Source organism: Geotrypetes seraphini, chromosome 16, assembly GCF_902459505.1.
Source record: "Geotrypetes seraphini chromosome 16, aGeoSer1.1, whole genome shotgun sequence".
In the NCBI taxonomy this organism is placed as follows: Eukaryota; Metazoa; Chordata; class Amphibia; order Gymnophiona; family Dermophiidae; genus Geotrypetes; species Geotrypetes seraphini.
This window is the reverse complement of record NC_047099.1, coordinates 19,007,652-19,021,058: the sequence shown is the minus strand read 5'-3', so window position 1 is coordinate 19,021,058 and position 13,407 is coordinate 19,007,652. Positions and strand designations below refer to the sequence as shown.

The following is a 13,407-nucleotide window of genomic DNA, read 5'->3' as shown; positions in this document are numbered from 1 at the left end:
ACCATCTACACTATGCGTCGACTGCGACTCACAAGATCATACTTCCACCCACACCATTTTGCTCTGATAGTCCAGATGATGATCCTGCCTCAACTAGACTATTGCAACTCCGCCTACCTTGGCATCAACACTACTCTTATCCACAAACTGCAACTAATCCAGAACACAGCCGTTAGACTAATCTACAAATTAAAGAAATTTCATTCAATCACAACCTTCATCAGGCAACTACATTGGCTCCCAATATCATCCCGAATAATTTTCAAATCGTCATGTATCCTACACCAGATTCTATACGGAAACTCAGCAGTCCCTCTCATCCAATTATTCTCTATTGTTTGGTCGACATAAAAAAGAATCCTTAACAGAATCCAATTAAACCTGCCATCCACAAAATACCTTCACTACAAGCAAATTTTCCACTCTGTTAACTTATCTGGGTGTAAAAACCTGGAATGACCTACCTGAAGCTATCAGGAAAGAGACAAACTACACCAGCGGTCTCAAACATGCGGCCCACGGACCGCATGCAGCTCTCCAGGTGCTATTTTGCGTCCCGCGGTCTGGACGCGATCAAAACAGCATTTCTCTTCCTTTTCCCTGTATAGCAGCAGCAGCATTTCTCTAGGATCCCCCTTTCCTAAGAAGCAGAAGCATTTCTCTTTCCCCTCCCCTTCCGTTCTCTTCCTTGTGGATCAGCAGCGTGTCTGGCCAGCTCAGTCGATCGTTCCGTTCAAAGCTGCAGGTTGGTGGCTCCTCGCGCTATCCACTCCTGCATCGGAAGCCTCTCTGACGTCACAACATCAGAGAGGCTTCAGACGCAGGCGTGGATCTCACGAGGAGCCGCCACCCGCGGCTTTGAACGGAACGATCGACTGAGCTGGCCAGACACGCTGCTGATCCACAAGGAAGAGAATGGAAGGGGAGGGGAAAGAGAAATGCTTCTGCTTCATAGGAAAGGGGGACCCTAGGGAAATGCTGCTGCTGTACAGGGGAAGGGAGAGGGAGGGAAAGGGGAAGAGAAATGCTTCTGCTGCACAGGAAAGGGGGAAGGGAAACTCTGCTTCTGTTGCTGCTGCACCCAATTGGGGAAAGAGAGGGAAGGAAGACAAGGGAGAGGAGAGGAACAAGAGAAGCCAAGTTCATGGGGGGAGGGAAGGAAAGGAGATATCAGACCATGGAGGGGGAGGGAGAGATGCCAGGGCATGGGGGAAGGGAAGGAGATAGATGCCAGACCAGGGGAAAGGAAGGAAGGAGGGAGGGAGAGAAAGGAAGGAAAGAGATGCCAGACCATGGAAATAGGACAGAAGAAGAGAGAGATAAGAAGGGAAGGTAAGACATGGAAACGTAGATTTTGAAAAGAAAGCAGAAAAATTAAACATTAAGTTAATGCTAAAGATGGATGCAAGGCAGAAAGTGAAGACTGAGAGAAAAACAGTCAAAGGACAAGAAGGCCCTGGAAACATAGTTGAAAGCACAGAAAAATAAATTCACCAGACAACAAAGGTAGGGAAAATGATTTTATTTTCAATATAGTGATTGAAATGTACCAGTTTTGAGAAAGAAAAGATATTAAACTTTAAATGTGAGGGCTGCAGAAAAAATAGAGTACTTGGAGGGCCACAGAAAAAAATAGTTAATGTCTTATTAAAGAAATGACAATTTTGCATAAGGTAAAACTCTTTATAGTTTATATATCTTTCCTTTTAACTGTTAAGGGAAAGTTTTATAAACTATAAAGAGTTTTACCTCATGCAAAATTGTCATTTCTTTAATAAGACATTAACTATTTTTTCTGCGGCCCTCCAAGTACCTACAAATCCAAAATGTGGCCCCACAAAGGGTTTGAGTTTGAGACCACTGAACTACACCACATTCAGAAAAACCTGAAGACTCACCTCTTTGACAATTAACTGTTTTAGTTTTGTATAGCTCCCCCTACTTCTATGTTCACTCCTCTAGCTTCTCCATACCCCCTTCCTCTACTACATTCCTTTCTCTTTGATCTGCCGCCTTGAGCCTGTATAGGTATGTGAAACTCACAAATGGAAGATTAGATTAGATTAGATTAGGGTCAGTGAGTTACAAGCGTTGATCATAGATCCACCCTTCACAGTTTTTCATCTTGATAAAGTGGTTCTACGCATGCATCCTAAGTTTCTACCAAAAGTTGTTACAGAGTTTCATCTCAATCAGTCAATCAATCAATCAGTCGATTATTCTCCCAGTTTTTTTCCCCTAAACCTCATTTTCATGCTGGAGAAACGGCATTACACACTCTAGACCAGTGGTCTCAAACTCAAATACTTAGTGGGGCCACATTTTGGATTTGTAGGTACTTGGAGGGCCGCAGAAAAAAATAGTTAAATGTCTTATTAAAGAAATGACAACTTTGAATGAGGTAAAACTCTTTATAGTTTATAAATCTTTCCTTTAACAGTTAAAGGAAAGATTTATAAACTATAAAGAGTTTTACCTTATGCAAAATTGTCATTTCTTTAATAAGACATTAACTATTTTTTCTGCGGCCCTCCAAGTACCCTTTTTTTTCTGCAGCCCTCACATTTAAAGTTTAATATCGTTCCTTTCTCAAAACTGACATTTCAATCACTATATTGAAAATAAAATCATTTCCTCTACCTTTGTTGTCTGGTGACTTTATTTTTCTGTGCATTTAACTATGTTTCCAGGGTCTTCTTGTCCTTTGACTGGTTTTCTCTCCGTGTTCACTTTCTGCCTTGCATCCATCTTTGGCATTAACTTAATATTCAATTTTTCTGTTTTCTTTTCAAAATCTACGTTTCCATGTCTTACCTTCCCTTCTATCTCTCTCTTCTTCCGTCCCTATTTCCATGGTCTGACATCTCTTTCTTTCCTCTCCCTCCCTCCTTCCTTCCTTCCTTTCCCCTGGTCTGGCATCTGTCTCCTTCCATCCCCCAACTTTTTATTTCTTTCACCCTGCCCCCTTCTTTCTTTCTCTCTCTCTCTCTCCAATCCCCCTTTCTTTCTATATGTCTGTCTTTCTCTCTCTCTCCGTGGTCCCTTTCTTTCTTTTTTCTTTCTCCATGCCCGCCCTTTCTTTCTGTCTTTCTCTCTCCATGCCCCTTTCTGTCTGTGTCTCCTTTCCCTTCTTTTTTTCTATCTCCCTGTCCCCCTTTCTGTCTTTACTTCTCCTTGCCCTCCCCCAAGCCACCACCATTGGGGAACAGGTCGCCACCGCCGCAATCGGAGAACAGGTCGCCACCGCCGCAATCAGGGAACAGGTCGCCACCACCGCAATCGGGGAACAGGTCGCCACCGCTGCAATCGGGGAATAGGCTGCCACCGCCGCAATCAGGGAACAGGCTGCCACTGCTGCAGATTTCAGAGATTTCGGGTGGGGAATCTCCATCTCCAGTACCTTTCGGACTCGCATCATCCCCGAGGGTCTTCACGAAGTGCCTCGTTGTTGTGGCAGCGGTCCTGCGGATGCAGGGTCTTCAGGTGTTTCCGTACCTCGACGACTGGCTCATCAAAAGCGCCGTCTCAACTGGAGGTTATTGCAGTGATCCAACAGACTATTATGTTCCTTCAAAGTCTGGGCTTCGAAGTCAACTTCTGTAAGTCCCAGCTGTGTTCCTCTCATTCTCTTCAATTCATCGGAGCAGTGCTGGACATGCTTCGACTTCGCTCCTTCCTGCCTCAGCCTCGTCAGGAGGCCCTCATTTGCCTTTGCCAGAGGGTTTCTCTTCTGTTGACTGTTTCAGCCAGGCACATGATGGTCTTGCTGGGTCATATGGCCTCCACAGTTCATGTGACTCCTTTTGCCAGACTTCACCTCCGAGTTCCTCAGTGGACCCTGGCGTCCCAGTGGCGGCAGGATCGGGATCCCGTCTCTCTATACATTGCAGTGACTCCTTCGTTGAGACGATCTCTCCACTGGTGGATGCTCTCTTCCAATCTTTCCAGAGGTGTTCTGTTTCACATGCCCCCTCCGCAGAAGGTCCTCACAACAGACTCTTCCTCATACGCATTGGGGGCTCACCTCGACAGTCTCCGTACCCAAGGCCATTGGTCCAGCAAGTATCGTCACTGTCACATAAATCTGCTGGAGCTTTGAGCCATTTTCAACGCTCTGAAAGCTTTTCATCATCTACTTCAAGACCACGTGGTCCTGGTTTGGACGGACAACCAGATGGCCATGTATTATGTCAACAAGCAGGGAGGTATGGGTTCCCTGTCTCTTTGCCAGGAAGCTCTGAAGCTTTGAGATTGGGTGATACGTCACAACATCTTTATCGGAGCAGTCTACATTCAGGGCCAGCAGAACTGTCTGACAGACAAATTGAGCTGCCTTCTGCAACCTCATGAATGGACGCTCCATTCCTCGACTTTGCATCAGGTGTTTGCTCGGTGTGGGACCCCGCAGATAGATCTGTTTGTGTCCCCTCTCAACCACAAGTTGCCTTGTTTCTGCTCAAGGATTTACTCTCCCCACCGACTCGAGGCGGATGCTTTCCTTCTGGATTGGACGAACCTGTTTCTTTATGCGTTCCCTCCGATTCTGAAGACTCTCATCATGCTCAAGTCAGCCCATGCCACCATGATTCTGATAGCTCCTCAGTGGCCCAGACAACCGTGGTTCTCCCTTCTGCTTCAACTTAGTGCCAGGGAGCCTTTTTTTCTACCTGTTTTTCCTTCTCTGCTTACCCAGAGTCAAGGTTCTCTGCTTCATCCCAACCTGCAGTCTCTACACTTAACAGCTTGGTTCCTCTCAACATGATTGCCTAGTTCCAGTTTTCACAATCTGTACAGGATGTTCTTGAGGCTTCTAGAAAACAGTCCACTAGGCAGTGTTACATTCTGAAGTGGACTAGATTTTCTTCTTGGTGTGTTATGCATCGCAAGGTGCCGCAATCTGTCTCCTTGTCTTCGGTACTGGATTATCTGCTGCACTTGTCTCGGGCTGGTCTCAAATCAACATCTGTTCGAGTCCACCTCAGTGCCATTGTGGCTTTTCATCAGCTGGTTGACGGTAAACCTCTCTCTGTCCATCCTGTGGTTTCTCGGTTATGAAGGGTCTTTTCAATGTCTGTCCTCCACTCAAACCTCCTCCGGTGGTTTGGGATCTCAATGTGGTCCTTGCTCAGTCGATGAAACCTCCATTTGAGCTGATTGATAGGGCTCATTTGAAGTATCTCACTTGGAAAGTGGTGTTACTGATTGCCCTCACGTTTGCTCGCAGGGTCATTAAGCTGCAAGCTTTGGTTGCGGATCCACCTTTCACCATTTTCCATCATGATAAGGTGGTCCTAAATTCTTGCCTAAAGTGGTTTCAGATCTCCACCTCAACCAATCCATTGTTCTTCCTGTGTTTTTTCCGAAGCTTCATTCTCATCCTGGAGAAGTGGCGCTTCATACTCTGGACTAGAGAGTTGCGCGGGGACAGAAATCCCACCCGTCCCCGCCAAAATCCCACCTGTTCCCGTGAGGAATCCCACCCGTCCCCGTGAAGAATCCCTCCATCCCCACCCGTCCCCGCGAGGAATCCCATCCGTCCCCGCGAGGAATCCCCTCCGTCCCTATAAACTTCAGAAATAGTTATTTCATTTAATTAAAGGCTCTGGTAGAGACCCATTTACAAATAAGCAAAGAGACTTTATTAATTTGGTAATATTAATTGGGAAGAATACATACTTTGCAAATGGGTTTCTACCAGAGCCTCTAATGTAAATATAAAATATAAATACTCAGCTGATGAGAACCCCCAAGCTGTCAGCTGAGGACTTCCTCTGCAGTTGGCTGGGTGTTCCTTTTGCCAAGTTTGGCAGGCAGTAGTAGTGTCCCTGAGTCACAGATGCTGGCATCTCAGTGGCTCATGGATGCTGCCAGCGACTGCTGCGCTTGGTGGAGGAGAGTTCTGGCCGTCTCTAGAGGAGGTCCTCTGCTGGCGGTGCGTGGGGATCCCCACCAGCCACAGCAAGGGTCAGCAAGTACTTCAACACTGTAGAAATAAAACCAGAAATGCATTTCCTTTTCTTTTGATCACAATACAAAGACATCTTCTATATACATTTCCCAAAGCTAACATATTTTAGTCAATAAATTCTGTTTGTTATCTGGAGACTTATTTTTCCATCAAGTTGGTCCCAGTTTCTTTTTTCTGCTTTCCCATCTTCTGTAAATTCTTCTGTTTCTGTCCATTGGTTCCTCCTACAATGGTCCAGCATTTATCCCTCTCTCATCCTCCGGACCATGTGCAGCATCTTTCGCCCCTGCCCACCAACATTCCTCCCTCTTGCATCCCTTTCATTCTGTCCCACTGTTCCCTTTCCATCACATTTCTCCCTCTCATCTGTACCTCACTCCCTCCCTATATCCAAAAATTATCCTTTCTTCCATTCCCCATGTACACAATCATTTATCTTTCCCTCTCACTGACACACCCACATCCAATTCTCCCTTTCTATTCCCTACCCCACCTCAGCATCTCTTTCCTTACCTTCCTTCATCATCTCTCCCAAGTTCATGCCTTGAAGTTCTGTGTCCAAAAACACACTCCCTCCCCCCCTTCTGTGTCCCGTGTTTGCCTCCCACATTTGACCTCTTCTGTGTCCCACGTTTGCATCCAGATAACAGCAAGGGTTGGAGGCAGCTCGAGCCAAGAGGCTCGTCTTCTTTTCCTGCCTAAAGAACGAACATGTAGCCGACCGGAAGTCTTCCCCCGATGTCGGAGCTGACGTCGGAGGAAAGGCTTTGCACCAGTCATGTGCAGCATGCAGGGCCTATTTGAAAATACTGAGCGCCCATGAGCTTGTGTCCTGAAAACTTTCTTTGCACAGTGGATCCGTTTGGTCTTCACAAGCCACAGAATTGAGGATTTCTCCCTCCCCCCCAAGTTTTGTTTTTTTTTGCAGTAATTTTTTGCTCCGATTCACCCACCATGCCTGTCCCTGGCATCTGGCACTGTCCGGCCTCTCCACTGCTGCCCTTCCTGAACTGTTGGGTGACGTGCCAGTTCCACGGGGAAAGGGGCATCTCCATCTAGTACCACGGCTTCTGCCAGCCCATCTCCATCCCCCTGGACATCATCTACAACCAGACCGTCATGGCCCTATATATTGAGCATTTTTCCATAACTGGCATCACCAAAATAAAGCAGTAAAAGCCCAAACAAACCAAGTATGGTTGGGTTTCAGGCTAGCAGATTCTCTGGTGCCTTTTCAGTTACTGTTACCTGGTAATTAACTGGAACTGCTGGGCCACACGAACCAGGAGGACGCCGGCCTGGAGATGCACCAGTTCTACCCGCTGGTGAAGGTGCACTGCTCACCGGAGCTCAAGTTTTTCCTCTGCTCCATGTATGCCCCGGTGTGCAATGTGCTGAAGCAGGCCATCCCGCCTTGTTGGTCCATCTGCGAACAGGTACGGCAGGGTTGCAAGGCTCTGATGAACACTTCGGCTTCTAGTGGGCAGAACCATTCGGAAGACGGGGGGGGGGGTAGGCGCTGCTCTCCACCACCGCTTCCCCGCTCTACGGAGCGGCCAAATACAGCACCTCTGACCAGCCTTTCCACTGCTCATGGATACTTGGAGGAAAAGGACTGCAAGGCCCTTCACGAGCCGGCCAGGAAGAGATCTGCTCGCTACCCTTCACTTGACTGATTGGAGCCTTCTCTCCGACGCCAGTTCTGACGTCGGGGGTTAGATTTCTGGTCGGTTAGTGTGTGTGCTGCAGGACGCAGGTAAGAAAAGAAGAGGAGCCTCTCTCTCGCTGCCTCCAAACCCGCGGGATCCCCGCATCCCGATGTGTCGTCCCCATGGGATCCCCGCGACCCGATGTGGTGTCCTCATGGGATCCCTACGACCCGAGGGGGCATCCCTATGGGATCCCTGTGACCTGAAGGGGGAACCTGCGGGATCCCCGTTGTCCCCGTTCCCGTGCAGCTCTCAACTCTGGACTATAAGCGTGCGTTGGCTTTCTACTTGCAACATACTCGGGCTCATTGGACTGCTCCTCCACTTTTCATATCTTTTGATCCAAATCGGTTGGGGCGTCCTATTTCTAAGCGAACCATCTCCAGCTGGTTGTATCTCTTTCTGCTATGCTCAGGCTGGTCTCCCTCTGCAGGGTCGAGTCACGGGGCATAAGGTCAGAGCGATGGCGGCGTCTGTAGCTTTCCTCAGATCAACTTCTATTGAGGAAATCTGCAATAGTGTTAGGGGAGTGCAACTAGGGCAACTACCCTGTGATCAGAGAGAGCACTAAGCCAGCTGAAAGCTAAAAAACATAGCTTTGGGTTTGCAGTCCCCAGTTATGCCTAACACCAGCTCTAGCAGGATACATATTTCAAATCTGATATATTCTAATCATAAAATAGAAAATAAAATTATTTTTTTCTGTCTCATTCTCTCATCATTTTATTCTTCAAATCATGTTGGTCTCTGTTGTCTTGTCTTAACTCATTTGCCAGGGTCTCCTGACCATTTGATATTTCTTCTTTCTCCATGCTCACTATCCATCTTCTATCTGTGTGTATATATTGTTCCCCATGTTCAGCATCTCCCTTCTCTATGTCTCCTATACATCCCTTTCTAGTATTTTCCCTGTGCCCATCTCCCTGCCTTTATCCTCTTCTCTCTGTGTATCCCCCTTCCACATGTGAATAACTCCTCTATATCCCTCCTGTCTAGCATCTGCCTTCTGCATTTATTCTCCCCCATGTCTAGCCATCTTTGTGTCCATATACTCTCCCATGTCTATAATTACCTCTCTGTTTCCATATACCATTCCCATGAAGCATTCCCCTTTTTGTCCCTGTTCCTATGCTCCCATCCATTCCCACCATCTCCCCTGTTTTTTATATCTCCCTGTATCCAGCTTCTCCCCTCTCTTATTCCCTTACACCAATGTGTCTCACACACTCTTTCTTTCCTCCCTTCCTCTGCTATGTTCAATATTTCACTCACTTTTCCTTCATCCCCTTGGTTTAGCTTTTCTCTTTCCCTTTCCTTCGCTCTCTTCCTCCCTGCAGGTCCTACACCTTTTTCCCTTCCATCTAGCCCCCTTCCCATGGATCCAACACCTTTATCCTCTCTCTTCAGTGCCCAGATGTGAGTCTGGCACTTCTCCCTTCCCCCCAGTTCCACTCCACCCACAACGTAGGCCCAGCACCTGTTTCTCTTCTCCCTAGACCAGCTCCAGCCGTCCAGCAGCCCAAGCAAACCCCTCTGTTTTGCGGGTACAGCAGCAGCACCCCCCCCTTTGAGTCCAGCAACCCCTCTCCCTCCCTTTCTATCACAGATCCAACTGCCCTCACACCCTCCCTCCCTGAACACAGGTGGCAAAAATACAACAACCCCAAAACAAACACAACAAACCCATGACTTTTCTGTATTGTCCCCTTCACGCCTTGCGGGGCAACCGGCTAGCCAGTTGGAAGCTTCCTGTATGCAGTGCTCCTCCAGGAACCTTCTTGCTGCCAAGTCTCTCCTTCTGATGTAACTTCTGGTTTTATTGGAAGTTACATTGGAAGGAGGGACTCGGCGACAAGAAGATTCCTGGAAAAGTATTGTATGCAGGAAGCTTCCAACTGGCTGGTAAACTGCCCCAAGAGGTGGAAGGGACCAACACAGGAAAGTCATGGGTTTGGTGTGGGGGTTTTTTTTGCCGCCGGTATTCAGGGAGCCATGGAGGGAGGGTGTGAGGGCAGTTGGATCTGTGAGAGAGAGGGACGCTGCTGGACTCATGAGGGAGCTGCTGCTGTGATCGCGAGGGGGGTTCTGCTGACAAGGAGGGGTGGAAAGGGAGGCAACTCACGGCAGATCCTTTACTGAGGGGACAAGGCCATTCACCATCTTGTCTCCATACCCACGGCAACCAATCGATTTCTCCCCCTGTTCCTTCAGGTTATCTACTCATGGCTAGCCGCAGAAACAGTCACCGTGTCATCTCTAAGCTGAAACTCTGATTAGTTGTTTCTGTGAGGTCTTAATTGCTCTCAATGAAACCTGTCCTGGTGTGTTTGCACATGCCTTTTCCTTCACCCCACTCCCTCCCTGCCACCTGCTAGGGACGGTGGGTATGAAACCTGTCTCTGGCTTCTGTTTGGCAAAATGCTGACTGTAGGGCAAATAAATTAGGGCAGCCGGTTAGCAAACCGAATATCCCTGCTAACTGGCTATGTTGCCACTCCGCTGTTGCTCTGCCTCTAGACTAGCTGGATAGCCAGTTAGTACTGATATTCAGTGTCACCAACTGGCTAAGAGCCATTGAATATTGGCAGCCAGCTAGCTCAGTAGGGTTTAAATGGTTATTCTTTTTATAATATCCACCCTTCTGTTTATATTCACAGTAATACAAAACCATAAAATATTGAAAATATTTTAATAAAATATTGAAAATATTGATTCAAATGTCTTTCTAGGGTCAAGATATTAAAAATGATTCACCGACTAGTACATAGTGAAGATTTTGAATTCGCAACATATATTTTGACATTAATGAACACCTTTCCTTTAATACTGGATTTCATACCACCATTATATAGATTATATGAAGAAGAGCTACAGCTTCTCAACTACTCCTTCCTTGTTTTATATATACTAGAAGCATTATTAAAGGTAAAGTATTTGATGTTGAAGAATACCGCTATTACTTTATCTGGATGTCTTAAACACTGCTCATAATGTTATTCTGAAATTAAATGCACATGAGAGAATACTAAGGGCTCCTTTTACGAAGCCGTGTTAGTGGTTTAACGCACATAATAGCGCACGCTAATTTGCCGGCCGTGCTAGCTACTACTGCCTCCTCTTGAGCAGGCAGTAGTTTTGGGGCTAGCGCGGGGGTTAGCGCACGCTAGAAAGGTGCTTGCGATAAAGCTGCTAACACGGCTTCGTAAAAGGAGCCCTAAGACTTAGGTAAAACAATAAGAAAAATGGGAAAATATTCAAAAGATTTGTCTGGAGTGATACTTGAAATTATCTAGACAAATATTGCTTTCTAAATCCATTTTCTATGCTCAGTTAAATTGTATCTGATGTTCCTGAAGTTTTCTAATACAGAAACCAAATATTGGGAAATATACAAGATACAATGCTTCAATAAAGTTTCCATTTATTGACATCTGATTGGATCAAGAAGATTTAAAGCATAAGCTGCTGTGAAGATTTCATGGGACTGTTTACCAGTAAAAGTATATTGGACTGTTTAATTTACCTTTTTGGGGGGTTATGAGGGTATAGTTGTGTTATTTATATCAAAATAAAATAAATTTATCTTATGTATAGTAAAGCTGAATGATTTATTAAATAATTGGCTTCATTATTGTAATCCTGTAGTTTTCTAACCAGAAATGGAAGAAATCGTGCTTGGCTCCTTCAGCAAGGGCAGTACAGCTTGATAGACTTGTCTTTTAGGAAAGTTGGGACCAAGTAGAGGCTGGTCAAATTTGGGGTTTTGTTTTAGCTATGGCTCTAAAACAAGCCTGAAATTGGTATTCAGTCATGCTTTGGTTTTGGCTGAAAATGCAAGTGAATTTCTAGCTGAAACTGAAATTGCTCCCTTCCTCCTTCCCCCAAATAGAAGGAACTCCTCCCCTCCTAAACAGAAGAAATACCCCTCCCTCCTCCTTCACCTGATTCTTTTGTTTCATTGGTAGTATCAGTGGTATAGTAAGGAGTGGGATCTGCCCAGGATGCCATCTTGGTGGGGGCGCCAGCACCTGTCCTCCTCTCCACCCCCGCTCCTTCCCACTCCTCCCCCACTGTGTGTGCACCTTCACGTCCCCCCACCTTTAGCTCTTCACTGGCATGAACAGCAGCTCCAGCCTACTTCTTGCATCAGCATCGGCTCTCCCTCTGATGTCACTTCCAGGTCCCGCACCTAGGAAATGATGTCAGAGGGAGAGCCGACGCTGGCACAAGCAGCAGGTTGGAGTTGCTGCTCGCATCAGAAAAGTTAAAAAGGGAAAGGGCGCATGTGCATGGCAAGGGAATGGGGAAGGGGTGGGTGGGAAAGGAGCAGAGGGCCACCACCCCGGGCGCCTCTCAGCCTTGTTACGCCACAGGATAGTATAGTAACTAGCTGGGGCAGGAGAGATCATAATTCACTCTTGCCCACGCTGGCTTCTTGGCCAAAAAGAAATAGGTGGTATAGTACAAGAGACATGATCTGAGATGTGAAAAAATTGGTCAACAGCAGCTGACTTTGGCAGTTATTGGTGTTTTTGGAAAACTCTTTGGAAGTTGTTGAAAGAACAACTCTCATTGTAACGTTTGCTTTGGAATTTGATAGAGATCGTATTCTTTGTACTGTACTTATTTCTGACATATAAATGAGCAATTCTTGTGCAATCCCTCTGGAAGCTGAACTAGAGGGTTCTTGTATGTCTGGTAGCTTCTGCTGCAGGACTACTAAAACTTAATCCCTCCCCTTTGGGCTACCTGTCCGGGAGCTTCCTGTTTTGCTCAGTTTTGATCCTGCAGCTTCTCTGCATGGTTGAAATCAGTTTATTCTGCTCGTGATTTGTTTTCATTTCCTAGTTTTTTAAAAATTTATTTCGTAGGTTTGCCCACGTGCTGCGGATCAACTCTGTGCGAGTGATTCTTTGGCAGGAGATTGCAGACATTTAAAATTTTGTCTGCTTCTGTAGGTGTTCTGTAAGCCTGAAACAGAAGTAAGCCCTCTGGACAGCCTGCAGATTGGATCGGGTCTCCAGGATTGGGAGCCATCTCTCTCCTGGTTCGTCTGCAAAGGGGTAGAGTGCAGGCTGCTGCGGTTCCGAGGAGGTACGCCGCGTGTCTTCCCTGATTTCTCTGAGGGGTTCTGGTGGTTGTGTTCTGAGGTGACAGGGAAGGTGATGCAGTCAGAAGGCCTGAAAAATCCCAGTTTAATCAGCTCCTGAGGTACTGATCTCCCTATGGTTGCACTGCATATTGCTGGCTGCCATTGAAATGCATTGCAGCACATGTCTCTGATGTCTGTGAGTCACAGAGTTTGCCGATTTGGGGAAGTGCTCAAATCGGGGTTTGGGGGGTTTCCCTGCATGCCCTGGTCCTCCCCCCACCTGTAAAATTCTGAAATCGATGTTTTTCACGTTTTCCTGTTTTTTAAAAGGTGTTTTTAGGCAAAATCGGCACCCGCGGCAGCCACCTTGGATTTCTTTAAACTTTTTAAAACTATATTTTTTTGATTTAGAAGCTTTGTTTTTGCTGAAAATAACACAGATGGCCACCTCAGGACAGGATGGCATGGATTCATGCTGTAAATGTGGCGGATAGCTTGTGGTTTTGCAGTTGTGTATTCTGTATGCTGCAGCCTGCAAGGGGCATAAAATGTGTGTGGATTCCGCACTATTCTCCAGAGAGGTCCTGCTTTCCTCCGATTTCACCAGAAATGCGATTTCAGCGTCCGGGACACCAAAA

The 13,407-nt window shown here is 46.6% G+C and overlaps 1 protein-coding gene across 12 annotated transcripts in view; it reads left to right on the top strand.

Annotated features, from left to right (window-relative positions):
- The window catches only part of LOC117350768 (sodium/hydrogen exchanger 10-like), a 753,575-nt gene that overhangs the window by 361,169 nt on the left and 378,999 nt on the right, over window positions 1–13,407 (top strand). For 11 of the 12 annotated variants that reach the window (XM_033925349.1, XM_033925353.1, XM_033925347.1 and 8 more), the window contains one exon: window positions 10,407–10,602. In XM_033925349.1, the coding sequence (XP_033781240.1) occupies window positions 10,407–10,602 (196 nt within the window). The remainder of the gene's footprint in view (window positions 1–10,406; window positions 10,603–13,407) is intronic. The other variant, XM_033925346.1, reaches the window with a different exon arrangement.